This window comes from Lissotriton helveticus, chromosome 8 (genome assembly GCF_964261635.1).
Source record: "Lissotriton helveticus chromosome 8, aLisHel1.1, whole genome shotgun sequence".
Classification (NCBI taxonomy): Eukaryota; Metazoa; Chordata; class Amphibia; order Caudata; family Salamandridae; genus Lissotriton; species Lissotriton helveticus.
The window spans coordinates 932141879-932160199 of NC_136069.1; the positions used below are offsets into that span (position 1 = coordinate 932141879).

General features: G+C 42.2%; 1 protein-coding gene across 4 annotated transcripts in view; it reads right to left on the reverse strand.

Moving 5' to 3' along the window:
• The window catches only part of ABI3BP (ABI family member 3 binding protein), a 2192437-nt gene that overhangs the window by 1298020 nt on the left and 876096 nt on the right, over positions 1-18321 (reverse strand). For all 4 annotated transcript variants that reach the window (XM_078657771.1, XM_078657774.1, XM_078657775.1 and 1 more), the window contains exon 5: positions 1942-2123. In XM_078657771.1, the coding sequence (XP_078513897.1) occupies positions 1942-2123 (182 nt within the window). The remainder of the gene's footprint in view (positions 1-1941; positions 2124-18321) is intronic.

The following is an 18321-nucleotide window of genomic DNA, read 5'->3' on the forward strand; positions in this document are numbered from 1 at the left end:
AAACTAAGGCGGTTAGAAGCTCAGCCACTGCTATTTTAAGTTTTGCTAGGAGACTGGGCGGGAAGCCAACAGGTGCCTTACTTAACTTGTACAGGGCAAAATCAGTGGCAATAGCCAGGTATGGCTCTGGTCTGTGGGGCTATGTAAATAGTGAATCAATTCAAAGGGAAGAAAATAAATTCCTGCGTTCTACCTTAGGGCTCCCCCAATCTACAGCCACGTTTTCAGTCCACCAGGAAGTTGGGTTTGGTTATATATCGGACACCCTTCTTATGGCCCCTATCCTGTTATGGATAAGGCTTTGGACAAATAAAAACTTGGGCCTAAATCATAAAATACTGGCGGACTGTTTAAAACTGGATAATTACAAAAGTATAGATTGGCTTTCACATATAAAGAAGTGCTCCTTGGATCTGGGTCGCCCTGATATTTTTCTTATTCCTCAGGGTCTTAAGAAATCAGATTTAGCCTGGGTGAAGGCCAACTTTATAACTAGGAAAAACGTGGAGAGGGAAGAATGCCAACTACTCAAGCCCACGGTCAGAGCCCACTATCTGACTATTACGCGTCTTACCATCCAACCGTACCTTACTATTGTCACTATCCCCTTTCATAGGTGGCTTCTGGTTAAACTTCGGTTTAACCAGATTTATACGGTTTTGTGTGACAGTCACGGTTGGTTTAAGGAGGAAGATGCCCCTGTCTGTAACTGTGATAGTTTTTCTGCTCAAAATAATATGCACTTTATGCTATTTTGTAATTTTTTCATTGAGCCCAGACAGAAATACCTTGTACCATTATTGAAGGAAAAAGCTTTTCTTCAGGCAAAACCTGCTCTCCTGTACCTCCAATTAATGGATTCTACGTTGGCCATGTTTAGCGTGGCCAACTATCTTGTTGCTGCGGTTAGGATCAGGAGGAAAAGACTTAAAGATGTAAATATTGGTGCCTTGTGAAGATAAATGAAATGGATGTTGTTTTCATTTTAAAATGTCTATTTTATTGAGTATTCTCTCTTTTATGATGTATTTTTATAATGTATATTAATTAATTATTATTGTTGTTTCCTCATATCATGTATTTTTTATGAAATTATCACTGACTGATGCTTTTGTATATGTTTATGAATTTGTTCTGCCTTTTTGTGATGTGATTGTAGAATGCTTTTATGATTTTTAAACTAAATCGAATAAAGTGGTTTTGACTTGACTTGACTTGACTCTAGCTGAGTTTGTCTGACGCTTGTGTCTAGTAGTTTATCTATTCTTAGTAGGGCCAGTCTTGTGTTCCTAAGGATTGCTAGGGAGGGATTATTAAGGCTGTTTTAGAAATTACAAAGTGCAGATCTCAGGCTTCTAGTTCTCATTCTTAAAAGTTCAAAGTGTGGTTTATAGTTCAAATTGCTATTGAAGGTGACCCCCAAATAGTTGTAAGTTTGATTAGTAAGATTCCTTTTTCTCTCCATGTGTCAATAACCAGTTGTTGTTCTTTGTTTGATGAATTTTAGAACCATAGTATGTTTAAGGTTTAATTCCAAACCTTTGATTCTGATTTAGGATCCCAGTGCTGATATTAACCTCTTTAGCCCAACTGCTGCGTGACTCATAAGGGCTATGTATATTCGTTTCTGGAATCATGCAGTCAGGGTTGTTTTGCGGCACCAGAAATCAATATGTATATTTTTGTCAATGTAAAAAAATACTGATCCAACAATTGCCAACGACAGACAGGCATATTTCAATAACTTATAAATATTTGCAGATTTGACAACATTACGATCAACAACTGAAAGCTAAATAATTGAAGCATAATTTGTTAGAGTTTGGTTCTCTGTAGGTAACAATTATTAATGGCCATTAAAACTTTATTCACAGTGGATGACTGTGAAATTGCTTATCAAATACACTGAAGTATTTGAATCATGTCTGCGTGATTACTTACGTGGTGCGGTGGTTTTGTGTGCGACGCCCTTGTTCCATGTTCCATCTTCAGAGTTGTCTTTCACTCCAAACTCATAAATTACGTTCGGTTTCAGATTGTCTATCACTGTCTCTGTGTTTGGGCAGAAATGGAAAAGCCATTTTTTGTTCTTTTCCTTCTCTCGGTAGCGAACGGTATAGAACCTGTGCAGCAAAGAAAGCAAACATTATTGGATCCATAAAAATGATGAGAACGAGTATTTGCATTTTTCAACACAACATCAGTTTGAGTAATCTGTATATAGGGGACTGAGCTGCAGGCTCTGCCCTGACATTGCCAAAAGGCATGCATCGAGCGCAAGCAGGGCAGTTGCAAGGGGGAGGTCTGTCCTGGGCAGCATGGGTTTTGGTGGTGGCGGCCTCCCTCCACTCTTGCCTGCAGGCGTTGCGGGGTGGCAAATGCATTAATCACCAGCAACCCCCAAAGCCCCCCCTGCTGTTACAGTCGGCCGCTGCAGGGCAGCAAAAACATGGACCGCAACGGACGGCCAAAGGTTTGGATGCGCCGCTGAGTGCAAGCGAGCTCCAAGCTGATTGTTCAGCTGACCTACAGTATGTATCCTTGTTATATATTATTGTTTCAATCCACTCCATTGGTTGCATTATTTAATAAATTCCTCAAGTGATGGACAGATTGATGAGTACTGTGTGCAGTGTTTTGGTATTCAAACAGGAAAAGAAAATACCTAGAACAGCGATTCATGAGCTTGTTAAGGAAGAAATTACTTAAAAATGAAAAGGTAATTTGGTTTTTACATCCCTCACTCAGTTAAGAATAAAACGGATAACCAATGAATATGCTCCGATGTCTACAAATTCTGGGGCTGTGGCCAAGATGGAGGTGGCGTGGCCAAGATGGCAGCAGAGTAGGACGTGCTCTCCGCTCCTCCGTCACCCCGGCCAACCATAGATGCTGCCTATAGAGTCCCTGAGCAGGAATTCTCCACACAGTCTTCTACACAAGATGAAGTGATTGTACAGATCCCACCTGAAGATCCTGTGGACTTTGACTACGCAGCATGGCGGCAGGGGCAGCTGAACGTAGGCTTGCAAAAAGACTGCCCCCTGAATGTAGAGAAAGTTGACTGCGCCACACTGCAGCTGCACTGCAGCTGCACACGGGGCTGACACCCGGAGGCTACCCTGGCAGCAAGGAGATGTTGGGGAATGTGCCAAGGTACTGCTGCTGACCCGAGGGACATTCATTTTGAGCTGTGGTGACCCGGGCAGTCCACCGTACACTCAGCAAAAGGACAGCTGTCGAATGCACCACCTTGCTGACTTTGGTGGGGCTGTCATCTCTGCAACAGGCCTGCAGGGTGGTACCCAAAGGGATTGATCTGGAGGTGCCTGTCTGTCAGCTGATGCACTCAGAAGACTGGCTTATTACATGCAAGATGGCGCGGCTCCACACATAGGCCCGGACACCTCATCATAAGCAGCCCTACAACGACGGAGCCTTGGCTCACCAGACACAGATGGGAGGAAGCAAGTGGAGGGGAGCTGGGACACCGAGAGAGCTGCACTCGCTGCAGGAAAGACAATTGGCTCTGGCCCTGGGGGCTGCTCACTAAGTCATTCAAGCCGCATGGGTCACAGGCAAGTTTACTGACTACACAATGTGGCTCCACAAACTGTGGGTCATTTTGGATATGGAAAAACTCTCCCTTGCAGTTGACCCGAAAATGGACTCCTATCCCGACATGTGGGCACCATTCATCACCATTCTTTCCTCCAAATTTAATGAGCTGAGATGCCCAACTTATATTAAATTGCTGCCCTTGATACCTTCATTTTAGACTCCTGAAAGCCAGTCCTTGCCCTAGACACTTTATGCCAACAGGTTCCCACTTAGACCCACACCAAGCGCCACTACTCCACTGCCAAATGTCACCGCAACTTCCTCTGTTGAAGAAGTCAGGGAGGTGGGGGTAGGTATATGGGAATTGTGCATTGTTTCAGTTTGAATTGTGACTCAATCGCGCTGCCGGCCCCAGGATTGTAGGCAGACAGCTGTATAAAGCTTTGGTACTAATGACACCATGATCGTAGCGCAGGCAGGGGCGAATTCTCCATTAGGGCTCTGGGGCTGTGCCCCCATGAAATGATTTCCTTCACAGTTCTGTACAAATATTAAATAGATCTATTTATTTGGAGATACAATCATATCTCTAAACAAATCAATATATTTAATTCTGGGCTGTCTGTCCCGGGCTGCCTCCGCCGACTCACTCTGAAGCAGGAGATGAAAGCCAGGCAGTAAATCAGCTTTCTGAACTGTGATGCACAACACATGGCTTACTGTTCTAAATCCCTTCATAATGAATCAATGCTATCATAGACTATGGCAGTTTCAACTGTAGACTAGTGACACTTTCAGTGTCATAGTTTCAAGTGCTGGAGTCTCCATCCCTGCATGAGAGCTGCCGTCCGTCATTCACAGGCATAGTTCTCATCTTTTCCCATTTGTCACAAGTAGGAGTGGATGAAAGCACATGTGTTTTGGTGCTTTGTCCTTGGTGATGGTAAGTGTTAGAATGCTAATCTTCTGTTATGTGTATTGTTCTGAAACCCCTTGCCATCCTAACCTTCCCCAGTATGATACTCCAGGCCCTGGCTGCACATGGCTGGCCCCGTTTGAAGTGGAGCTGCTGCAGTTATTCCTCCAAAATGGATCCAAAAAATGAGCAGGCCAGGGTTCTTGTTCCCTTGTGAAGTTGATCCAACTATCTGAGTCAGGCGCAAAGTGAGGAGAGATCTGTGCTTACAGTATATAATTATCTACTGTATGACATTAAACCTAGCCTGATCTTCATGCCCTTAACAACAATAATGCCAAAAACATGTGCTGATTTACGAACAATGAATGTTTAAAACTTTAAGGCAATGCATGTCAGCGATTTAGTTCCTCTCTTTTTTTCAAGTTTGACTTAATCTTGCCTTCCTCAAGTGGTAGATATTAAATCATGTTGTATTTGTTTTCCGTGCATACTTTGAGCTGTGCATGTGTTAATGAGGGGCTTTGAGAGCTCTGATGCTGAAGCCAAAGCAAAGTGCCGGTCAGTGGGTTGACCTCTCTGCAGAGCACACAGAACAATGGTCATGTATTCCAGACACGATTGCAATTTTGTGAAAATGTGTGTGAAGGGGTGCACAGATAGCAAAATATTTACAGAGCAAAAGCAAAAGTAAAAAAAGTGCTTAAATGTGAGTGAGTGCAGTGGATGTTTGGAAGTGGTGAAGTGCATTCGGGGAAGCGTGAAAAGAAGGTGCTTACGAGGAAAGAGAGGTGGTTGAAGATGTGAAGATCTTTTTTTTCAATTGTTTTTTCTGGAGGAGGATCTCGCCTGGACCCCACGTTTGTCCATTAAGCTTGCCCTCGTTGCTCACTACATAAAAGTCATATCAAACTTTTATGCTCCACCACTTTCAAATGTCACCAGTCGTCACTGAGCACCAGCCCCTGGGTTTAAAGCAGACAGCCACCTATACGAATAATCTGCTTTAGCAATAAGCTAAACATATTTGATACATTGAATGTTTTTTTTAGTTTATATGACTGTTTTTTAGTACATGTGTTGAAAAGAAGAAGGCAGGGCACACTTCTAATGCCCTAAATGCCCATGTTAGCTATTTTCCATGCTGCATGATGTTCTGAGAATTTGTTCAAGTGGTAGTTTAGGTGGAAGGCACACAACTGGCTTTGTGTCAACAATGAAAACACAATGCGTCTTTATTTTGTCAGATTCAACCATAAGCAAACCATTACTTATTAAATGCCCTCACATGCCTAAAATCAACCTTCAATTGAAATCAATCATGCGGCAATAAACACTCTTCTGCCCACACATCAATAAAGTTAAACACATACCTGTTTAGGCCTCTGTAGGTTTCTTTTTCAGATCAAAATCCCTTTTAAGGAATATATCATGACCATCACAAACACTTAGGATCTACCATCTTCGCTATTACAATATGTGTTATATGAGACTCAATCTAGCTGTCACCAATCTCCTGCAGAAGATATCAAGTGCTGCAGTCAGACTGGTTCCCGGACTTAAGAAAAGGTAAAGCTTTTCCCAAACACTGCACCTCTCTCACTGGCAACCTATCAAGACCCAAGCTCTCTTCAGATATATGAGCATAGTAGTCATGCCAAACTACTATCATAAGCCTGCATATTTGGACTTTAAATTCAAAATCCTTGTGCACAGTCTCCTTACCCGAACTTCAGTGATACTGTGTGCGTTGTAGAAATATATTGCTACTAGGCGATGAAGAATGGAGATGGAATATATTGTGACTGTGAATGCAGTGATAAGAGACAGCTTCGTCCACATTGGTTACAAATAGAGAGAAGGGGTGGTGAGGCAAGAAAGCTAGATTATAAGAAATATTTAGCAGGGGTAAAGAGGTCCAGATCACGCCCCAGTGGTGCTGCAGCTGGTCAGTCATTACCTTGGCTGTGCAGAGAAGGCGGCTGTTAAGCATATTACACAAACACAGCTTAGGTATAAGTGGATATGAATAATGTACAACATAGTCAAGGTACATTAGAAGTAACACAAAATGGGGTAGAGATGAGTGTGGGAGAAGCTTGTATCCTGTTGGAACAGATGTGTCTTGAATCTTGCCTTGAACTGCGTTAGCGATTGAGCTTGGTGGATCTACCATGGTACGTTGTTCCAAAGGTGGGTGTCACCACATAAAATCATTGTCCCCTGTATTTGTATACAGTTTTAGAGGTAACAAGGATACGCTCTTCTTCTGTGCATAGAATGCGTGTTGGAATGTATTGAAGACAATTCCACCTAAATAGCATTGATAATTGAGTCTTTTTACTGCATAGAGTCTGCCTTTAACCCCTTAGCTGCGCCGGCTATTCCGCCGCATTGCTAAGGGGGAGGGGGGCCGCGCGGCGCTCCCGTACTCGTGACGGAACCGCTTCGTCAGAGCCCTCGGGTGAGCTGTGCTTGTGACGGAACGGTTCCGTCACGGCCCCGCCAGCCTAATAAAACGCTCAGCGCAGGCGCGAAATTCACGCCGCGCAGGCGTGGCGAGCGGGCCGTAACGGAACCGTTCCGTCACCAGCACAGCCCACCCGAGGCTCGTGACGGAACGGTTCCATCACGAGCACGCAAGGGGTTAAACCACCATACAACAGGCATTGCATCCTGAAATTGCAAATCTTCATTTGCAGCAACCCCTAATTTTCAGCTCATACCAATATCTCCAGGGTACACACCACTTCACAACTACCCCAGGCACTCGTCATTCTTGCCAGCAATAGCTCATTACATGAACCCTAGGCACCATAGAAATTCTCACCGATGCATATCCCCAGATCAGTATGAAATGTCACATACATATCAGCATGGGGGTGAGTTGGCATGAAAGAAATGGTATTGTTGAACGAAAAAACTTCAATGAAGTTCTTGCCCCGATGAATACTTTTAAACACATCGATGAATTTGGTGACATAGAACATAAAAAAATCATGCCTCACATCACTCCATACTCATAACGAATCTGTCAAGAATACAGCTACTCTGTCAAACATTAGACATCTTATATTCTCCTTAAAATGTAATATGCACAATACATTGAAAATGATATCTATAAACATAAATTAGCGTACCGTTTTAATATTCAAGGAGATTTCATGCATTGTAGTGGACTATAGAATCTGTATATTTTGTCTTAACAAAGAAACCTTTCCATGGGCTCCATTCAATCCATGCAGTAATACTAAAATGGGTGGAAACGCAATTTGTGTCCAGTTTAGTACTAGTATCCGTTGTAGGTTGTGCACAATATGTGTTTGCTCCAGTTTTCGCACATGCAGTTACTATCAGTTTGATCCTGCTAGTTATTGCTCATGCGAAATAGTATGACGGGGTGCTAATGCGCGTAGACCAGACACACAACTATTCGCTCATGCTCTATCCCATCAGACACAATAACACTTAGGGACAATACAAATAATATGTGTGCAGGGATGTATTTGCACTGACAATGTACATCAATGTAAATAGGCAGTCACGTTTTGTAAATTTCAATTTACTTCTTATGGGGACCTACATTACCTTTCTTTTTAGTTCCATACACACAGTGTAAATGGCGCAGGCACCTGTTAAGAATTAGATCATTCACAAATTGCATCCATTATAAGTCAGTCAAAAACCTTTATTCGGCAGTTGCCATAAAAAGATCACCACGCGGATAACAAAACAATACAAAATACAAAATGTAGTAAATTAAATGTCAATGCAACAATTTCAAAATAAACAATACAAAAAATACTGGCAATTTTCTCCGTTCCAGATTATTCTCCGTTAGAGTCCCTTGCCATTCCTAACATTTCCTGCAGCAATTAGTATGCCCCCTTTGCAAGCTCGGGCCCACTGATTCCGCAGAGCTGCCTGTCATGATTGACTCAAGCCTGAAGGAAAACCAACTTGACTCCTTGATAAGATTGCTCTATTCCATGATTAAGTCTGTAGGGGATCTTAAAGTGGAGGTACTTGACCTAAAGGTACAGATAACCTCAATAACTGACTCTCAAAAAGTCTATTCTACAAGCATCTGTGGGCGTCCCTTCTCTATCTGGCCCACATCATCTGGCTACGGACCCTCTGAAAATCTCAGTGCAGCTTGCATGTGTGTAAACCAGCCGTATACCTCCAGCTTCTCGGTCCTAGTTGTGGGTCGTTGAAGCGATCCTTAGCAGGGTGTCAAGACATTCTGGCCCCATATTTCTCACTTCTATTGGGAGTGCGCATCTTGCAGAAGCAAAGTAACATCTATATGCTCAATTTTCCAAGGGTAACTGAAAAGATCAAGACTCACTAATTAACTCCTTCGCTGCGGCGGCTATTCCGCCGCAGCGCTAAGGGGGCGGGGGGCCGCGCGGCACTCCCATGCTGGTGACGGAACCTCTCCGTCACCAGCCTCGGTTGAGCTGTGCTCATGACGGAGCGGTTTCATCATGGCCCCGCCCGCTCAATAGAACGCGCCGCGCAGGCGCGAAATCAGTGCCGCGCAGGCACGTTGAGAGGGCCATGACGGAACTGCTCCGTCATCAGCACAGCGCTACCGCGGCTGATGATGGAGCGGTTCCGTCATCAGCGCGGAAGTGGTTAACAAAGCCATTCATTGTCTTCGCAATGCTTGCCTGTTATTCGACAGGACCTTGTTTTAGAAAAGCACATTCCCTTTCAACTGGGTGGTTTAGACATTGTGGTGTTAACCTTGGACTCTTCCAGCCTAGCAGACAACCTTATTGCCCCACATCAGTGATTTCCAATTCCAGCACTGTCCAAGAGCTGTCTGAAGGGGGTATGCATCTATCTGATGTATGACAATTAACTCCCATAGTTTAGCTACCTACATCACTTGCTGCTCCTAGCACTCAACATGGGACCTGGAATATTTTGTCATGGAACACTGATGACCTTAAGTCTAAATTGGACCATCCGGACTGGGGGGTTTTCATTGACTCATTCGATCTATGATTATTACAGGAAACCTGGTGTGTTGAGCCTGCTTACAGATCAGGGTACACTACTTTCTTCTGTCCAGCCTTCTCACCGGGTAAGGGGAACCTGCTAGTGGTTTATTTGCCTGCATTAAGAACTCGTTAGCCTGCACTATCACTAGGCTTGACCTAGAATCCTTATACATTCTAGGGTTGTCCCTTGCTATGGATGGTTTTTACTACCACCTTTTTAATGTCTATTACAGGGTGAATGGAACAGATTATGTTGCACCATTAAAATTTTACAGGATGTTATTGACTCCCTCCTTCATAATGATCAGGTATTAGTTGCCGGCGGCTTTAACATTTCATTTGAACCCATAGCACGAGCGCCCTTAACATAGCAGAGGAAAGGGATGTGGCATGGGATGTTCCTCAGTTAGACCTGGGACCTCTCAAGACGTGTACGGTGGATGTTAATCAGTTGATGGGCCTGTCTCTTCAACTTGGCCTCAGAGCTTGTAATGGCAGGTCCAACTCTGAGCATACAGACTTTCACACATTCAAGCACCTCCAGCAGAAGCCCTGTTTCGATTATATCTTTTTATTCTTACAGCTGTCGCCTTCCCTCATTGATATGGTCCTTGTCAAGCGCTGTAACAGCGACCACAATGCTCTTACCATGACCTTAAAGGGAGTCCGGCCCCTAGATCATCAGAATGGTATCTCTAACCCTTTCGAATAATAAGTGTGCCCTAAAGCGGGAGCCAGTTTGAAGGCCAGTAAGGTTATTAAATCTGATTTGCGCTGGCCATGGTTCAACAGAGCATGGAGGATGGCTAGATCTACTCTCATGCAGACACTAAAAGCAGGAATTTGACTTGCCATTCATGGGGCCAGGAAAACCAATAAAGAAGTATTGTCGCAGACCAAATTGGCTTAGGAAAGAGGGATTTGAAAAGACCTGGTAGCAACAGCCAGGGAAGGAAACAAGAAGTCATTTTGGGGCATTGTGACCCATGACAGTTATCATGCCACCACCCAGGTAGCTCATAACTTACAGCCTGAGACCTGGATGAACCATGTTGAGAGGGCCTGTGCACCCGAGACTAATTTTCATTGCAGTGAAACTGAATTATCTCTTATTTCTCTAGGAAGGGATGACAATCTGTTGCCTTTCTAATTTAAAGATGTTCAAGAGGCAATAAGGTTGATTCCCTTCCATATAGCTCCTGACCCCGATTCTATATCTGGGATCTATTTTGTGTGGATCCCCACATCTGGGCCGCCTACTTTTTCTTGTTATTTCATTCAATTCTAGAAGGGGGCCTGATGCAGAGCTACTGGTAGTCTACTGAGATTGTCCCCATCTTTAAAAAGGGATCTAAAGATAGAGAATTATAGGCTATTAGCGTAATTGATGTCTCCCAGAAGCAATTCTCTAGCATTATTCTGGGGAAACTTATGGAGTGGATCCACAATAACATTTTTCAGACATACAGGCACGATTTAAGGTCAGGATTAGCAATGTAGATCAAATTGTACAATTCTGTAGTATATACTGGAAAACTGTTATCCCAGACAAGGGCTACTTATGTGTGATCTCTGTCGATATATGATCAGCCTTTGATACCATTCCGAGAGTCAAGTTGTGGGAAGTGCTAAATCAAATGGGTGTCCCTGCAAACATCTTATTTGTTGTTGTCAGGCTGTATGCTTCTATTTCTGCCCATGTCAGATATGGGAAGAATCGCAAGCTTACTGATCTTTTTAAGATCAGGGCTGGTGTCCACCAGGGTTATGTGCTGGCACCAACACAATTCACACTGTGTATCAATGATCTAGTTAAGGAGCTCAACTTCCCTGGCAATGAAGCACCTAAATCGTGCCCCCACGAAATCTTGCTGTTATTCGCAGATGATATGCTTCTAATCTCTAAAACTCAGCGTGACCTGCAGGTGGCAGTTGATCATTCCCTAACCTTCTGCAGTGCCCTGGGTCTTGCGGTCAACATTAAAAAACCAAAATACATGCCTTAAACCGATATAAAGCTGGAAGGGCGAATTTTCTAGTGCAGGGTGAGTCCGTAAGTTTGTGTATTTGGGGTTTTGCTTCACCGGTTGGATTGACTAGTCCACGCACATTGGAAATCGCTTGCGGAACCTTTTGCTAGAAAAAGGTGTAGTGATTAAAATGCGTAAAGAGACTCAAGCCGCTTCCCTGTCCCCAGCAGTGGAGATTTATAATCTAAAAGGGAAGTCTTCAATCCTGTATGGTGCTGAACTTTGGGGTTATGCGAGGATTGATAACCTTGTCAAAGCTGAAAACCGTTCTGTCAGGAGTCTACTCAAAATTCTGCAGCGTGCCCTTCACCTTCCCAAACTCATGGACATTGGCATCTATTCAGTTAACCTTAGCGCGATGCTCAGGCCCATCTTGGATCGGCACAGGCTCTGGTCCACAGATTAATTGCACACTTCTAGTGTCATGATTAAGGCCCTTTCAGGCACTCCGGGCTGGAAGAAGATCCCTTGGCTTGCATTTATTATATCTATGCTTTATGAGATTGGCCTGCCTTCTCTTTGGGACACCCAGATCAAGCCACCTCAATCTTGTGCATCCTGTTTAAAGAACGCCTAAAAGAACATTCCTGGTTGAGTGAATGGAATGGGGTAAAGGCAGGAGCTTAACAGGCCGTTTTCTTAATGTAAAGGTTACTCCTGCATATGAATCACTGCTAGAAGTTGTTCCAGGATGTGTCCCTTTACAACTTTATTTGTAATGGAGGTATGGGTTTTTTCCTATGAACAGAGTCTGAGCCAAATTGGGTCAGAAATTCTGAAGTACTAGCAAGTGCCCCTCCTGCACCACAGTCGATGAAACCTTACACCACTTTGTTTTTTTCTGTCCTGCCTATGCACGTCCCAATAGAAAATGGCTTATACCTATTTGTAAGCTCTTTGGATTCACCCAATTCACCCCTGCTTTACGTATGCCAGATGTAGGAGCCCTAATACCGGTCGGTAACGGCCGAATTCGGCCGTTACCGACCGGTATTAGGGTTTTCTGATGTAGGGGGCCTAAATTTTACCGAATCTGTAAATTTACAGAATCGGTAAATTTACAGAATCGGTAAAATACCGAATCGGTATATTTACCGATTCGGTAAATCCATATGTAGATGACACTCCTAAGAGTGCCACAGGCCCTTAAGATATATGAAATGAGGGTCCCTGTGAACTGTGTAGACATTATTCACATTTATTTAAAGCAACATTAATAAAGAAATAAAGTAAACACACTGTAAATTAATCACAATGAGCAAGTACTGCAATTTATAAGTTATAATAACAGTGCCCCAAAAGAGAAAAGAGTGAGGTAGCGTAATGCTGTGAAGAAGAAAGAGATAAAGAATGATAATACTCGTGACAAGTAAATATATCAAATTCCAGAATTATTTACACAATACATCGGCTTCAGATCCCTGAGCCAAAGAAAGGAATCATGAATTATCCCATTATTTATCAAAATCGTCTATTTGACACTGGTATGTAATATCCAAAAAATGCGGGCGGTGTCAACTGAGAAAGAGGGGAGGTAGCCGTCGACGTTTCGACCCCACGCTACAGCAGTAGGCGTACTTGAGGCCTTACATCGGGGTCTTCATCAGGACAAGGGTGTAAACAGGGGTGCACTACAAATTCTGTAAGAATATAAATAGATAATGTGACATAAGTACAAATTCCCCATACAAATTGAGAGGAATTATGATGGTAACATCCACACCGTGGAGAAAAATAGAAAGAATTACCATGGTACGTAGAAGTATTTTCATACGATAATCAGTCGAGGGAATCCACTTTTTCATTCATCAAAGTCTGAAAAATTAGAACGGCTATATCATACCACTTTGTAAGGAAATGAATTTCAATTTGTTGCAACTCTTTGTCAGTTAATTATTCAAAGTCGCTAGTCTATCTCCCAATGGATCTTAAAAAACACACTCCTAAGCCAAACCAAAATAAACCAGACTCCATCCAAACCAGTACTCATGACAGGGAATGTCATTCTTTGGACATACTTATCGGGTAAAAAAGGCAGTGACAAATATAAAGATACTTATACCCACTGTAAATTGTAGTCGCAACAACATATTACGATGAGTTTAAAATTATTACCCCTCTCAGGTGGTGTTGATCACAAATTGACATCATGATGTTTGCAAATCATACCTTAGGGTAGATCTTAAAGGCGTCTAAATCAATGGTGGGTAGGAGCCGTAACGTAATATGAAAAGCCAAGACCTACGGAAATGGAACGGAGGTATTACTCGTCTCGGTTTCGTCCAAAACATTGACCATCACCGACGTATGGCACCCAGTGTTAACAAACACATACCTAATCAGGGCGGGTAGTCGCGTCGTGTTTAAATCAATTCACTCGCATCGGAAGGTTTCCTGTAATCGGGGAGATTACTATCAGTTAAAGATAAATGCGGGCCAGCTTTAAAACAATGTCACTTTCATATTCGTTTCTTACCTAATACCGGCGTCTCGTATTCCTAAATCGCTCTAAGTGGCGGAAGGCGTAAACTCTACGTACTCGCGTTAGAGCCGAGTATAGACGCTGAAGCTATAGACAAGGGACTACCGCTAGGATAGTTCCGGGTCGTTTCTAGGGGCAACGGTGAAGCCAGTATCAACAATTCAGGGTGGAATGGACTCTGATAGAGCCTACAATTTCTGAAGTAACGTAACCACATATAGAAGCGTAATCGATCAGATGTTCAATACGCTACTCTTATAATGGAATATTTCATGATCTGGTAGAAATACAATTAGTATCCCGTGGTAAGCATGGCTTATTAGCATTTTCAAGGGAGCTCACGCTCAACACGAGATGTAAATAGTTTGTCAAATAATAGACCACAGACAGTTCTGGATGTAATTCCCGATATTATAAGCCATTAGTTCCACATCATATAAAATTGTTGGAAGGAGCAGATTGCCACGCACTTCTCACGCAGGAGGGTGAAGCAGCATACATACATGTAATTTGTAGAAAGTTGAACAGAACTACTGAAAAGATACTCCAAGGAATGAAAAAATACACAATACAGATGTATCAAAATATCTCCAAAGTTAACGATTTAGTGTAACAAAGAGTGCATTGCCTAAGTTTATATTATCAGCAGTTATAAGTACAATGTTTAATCAAGTCTATACAAACAATGCAATTTTATCTATATACCCAATTATGGAAGATGCACCTCTCAAACATGAGGGTGAAAATCTTATGGTTGTATGTTCAACGACCAAATCTGGCCAACTGTGCATGACTACTTTCAGCCTCATTTAATCCATTACGGATAGAGTCTAAAGTGGTCATCCATTTGGATTCTCTCAAGGTGAGGATATGTTTAATATCACCTCCTCTAGGACCCAGGATAATCTTCTCTAGAACTAGCCATTGTAAAGTGTCTGGAGTGTGGTTTTGTCTAGTACAATGATCTACCAAGGGAGCCCCATGTACACTACATCTAATCCTACTGCCGTGCTGTAGGATACGGGCCTTGACGTTTTGTTGAGTTTGGCCTATATATGCTAAATCACATGGGCATTTGATTAAGTAAATTACGTTGGACGTATTACAGTTAGTATGGGATTTTAGTGGGTAGGTCCTGCCTCTATAGATCAGTTCTTTTGTCTGGATTGTAGTCTCACAGGCTACACCACTTTAGACACTATCCGTAATGGATTAAATGAGGCTGAAAGTAGTCATGCACAGTTGGCCAGATTTGGTTGTTGAACATACAACCATAAGATTTTCACCCTCATGTTTGAGAGGTGCATCTTCCATAATTGGGTATATAGATAAATTGCATTGTTTGCATAGACTTGATTAAACATCGTACTTATAACTGCTGATAATATAAACTTAGGCAATGCACTCTTTGTTACACTAAATCGTCAACTTTGGAGATATTTTGATACATATGTATTGTGTATTTTTACATTCCTCTGAGTATCTTTTCAGTAGTTCTGTTCAACTTTCTACAAATTACATGTATGTATGCTGCTTCACCCTCCTGCGAGAGAAGTGCGTGGCAATCTGCTCCTTCCAACAATTTTATATGATGTGGAACTAATGGCTTATAATATCGGGAATGCCTTGCAGAACTGTCTGTGGTCTATTATTTGACAAACTATTAACATCTCGTGTCGAGCATGAGCTCCCTTGAAAATGCTAATAAGCCATGCTTACCACGGGATACTAATTGTATTTCTACCAGATCATGAATTATTCCATTATAAGAGTAGCGTATTGCACATCTGATCGATTACGCTTCTATATGTGGTTACGTTACTTCAGAAATGTTAGGCTCTATCAGAGTCCATTCCACCCTGAATTGTTGATACTGGCTTCACCGTTGCCCCTAGAAACGACCCAGAACTATCCTAGCGGTAGTCCCTTGTCTATAGCTTCGGCGTCTATACTCGGCTCTAACGCGAGTACGTAGAGTTTACGCCTTCCGCCACTGAGAGCGATTTAGGAATACGAGACGCCGGTATTAGGTAAGAAACGAGTATGAAAGTGCCATTGTTTTAAAGCTGGCCCTCATTTATCTTTAACTGATAGTAATCTCCCCGATTACAGGAAACCTTCCGATGCGAGTGAATTGATTTAAACACGACGCGACTACCCGCCCTGATTAGGTATGTGTTTGTTAACACTGGGTGCCATACGTCGGTGATGGTCAATGTTTTGGACGAAACCGAGACGAGTAATACCTCTGTTCCATTTCCGTAGGTCTTGGCTTTTCATATTACGTTACGGCTCCTACCCACCATTGAATTAGACGCCTTTAAGATCTACCCTAAGGTATGATTTGCAAACATCATGATGTCAATTTGTGATCAATACCACCTGAGAGGGGTAATAATTTTAAACTCATCGTAATATGTTGTTGCGACTACAATTTACAGTGGGTATAAGTATCTTTATATTTGTCCCTGCCTTTTTTACCCGATAAGTATGTCCAAAGAATGACATTCCCTGTCATGAGTACTGGTTTGGATGGAGTCTGGTTTATTTTGGTTTGGCATAGGAGTGTGTTTTTTTAGATCCATTGGGAGATAGACTTGCGACTTTGTATAATTAACTGACAAAGAGTTGCAACAAATTGAAATTCATTTCCTTACAAAGTGGTATGATATAGCCGTTCTAATTTTTCAGACTTTGATGAATGAAAAAGTGGATTCCCTCGACTGATTATCGTATGAAAATACTTCTACGTACCATGGTAATTCTTTCTATTTTTCTCCACGGTGTGGATGTTACCATCATTATTCCTCTCAATTTGTATGGGGAATTTTTACTTATGTCACATTATCTATTTATATTCTTACAGAATTTGTAGTGCACCCCTGTTTACACCCTTGTCCTGATGAAGACCCCGATGTAAGGCCTCAAGTACGCCTACTGCTGTAGCGTGGGGTCGAAACGTCGACGGCTACCTCCCCTCTTTCTCAGTTGACACCGCCCGCATTTTTTGGATATTACATACCAGTGTCAAATAGACGATTTTGATAAATAATGGGATAATTCATTATTCCTTTCTTTGGCTCAGGGATCTGAAGCCGATTTATTGTGTAAATAATTCAGGAATTTGATATATTTACTTGTCACGAGTATTATCATTCTTTATCTATCTCTTTCTTCTTCACAGCATTACGCTACCTCACTCTTTTCTCTTTTGGGGCACTGTTATTATAACTTATACATTGCAGTACTTGCTCATTGTGATTAATTTACAGTGTGTTTACTTTATTTCTTTATTAATGTTGCTTTAAATAAATGTGAATAATGTCTACACAGTTCACAGGGACCCTCATTTCATATACCATATAGCACCCAGGTCCCGAGTGGATTTTATTTTTTTGGGTAAACCTCCCCTTTCTCAACAGGCCCTTAAGAGTCGGTATTTTACCACCCAATCCCATTGGGTGGTAAAATACTGAATTCAGGTGTGCATGCACATCTGTGCATGCACACCTGTGCAATGTGACACACAGACATGCCCTTAGGGCATGTATGTGTGCCACATGTCACACAAGCCTGTACTTGGGGTGCTAGAGGGTGTCAAAGTGACACCCCCTGCACCCTTGCAGGATTCGGTATTTACCGAATCGGTAAATACCAATTCGGTATTGCCCATTGATTCCTATGGGCTTCAAGAGAGAATTTATTGCTAATGCGTCGACAGAATTTCGACATGCTGCTTGGCTCACTCGCAACCGCACTACCCATGGTAAGCAGTGATACCTATATAGCAGTAGTTGTTAATTGGCAAGACCCTTAATTAGTAATGGCAGTGACATCGTGCATGCAATGGTTGACTCAATGAATTCCGAATACTTTTTATGCCAGTGTCTTTAATGAGCCTGAGGATGGACTAATATCTAGGTATTTTAAGTTAGTGAATTAACTGTTTTTCATCTGCCACTATGTATGTGATTGATGGAACTATACATTTTATCTAACTGTTACAGTGTTGCTTGTTATGATTGTTCATATTGTGTGCTTTATGGATTGACTAATCAGAAATAAGCAAAGAAAACAAACTTTTAACTTAAAAAAATATATATCAGTTTATCCTAAAATTACCAACAAATGATAAATTATATTTTAACACAATAATTTAAATGACAGTGCCAAATAACCAGATAAAAAAATAAAGAACATAAAATTAATAATAGATTGCTGTGGAATATTAGCACAAGGGCGGCAGGGTAAGGAAATAAAATCAGATGCCACGCTGTGGAAAAGGAACCGGAAAATGTGCTGTGCCTTATTTATAACGGG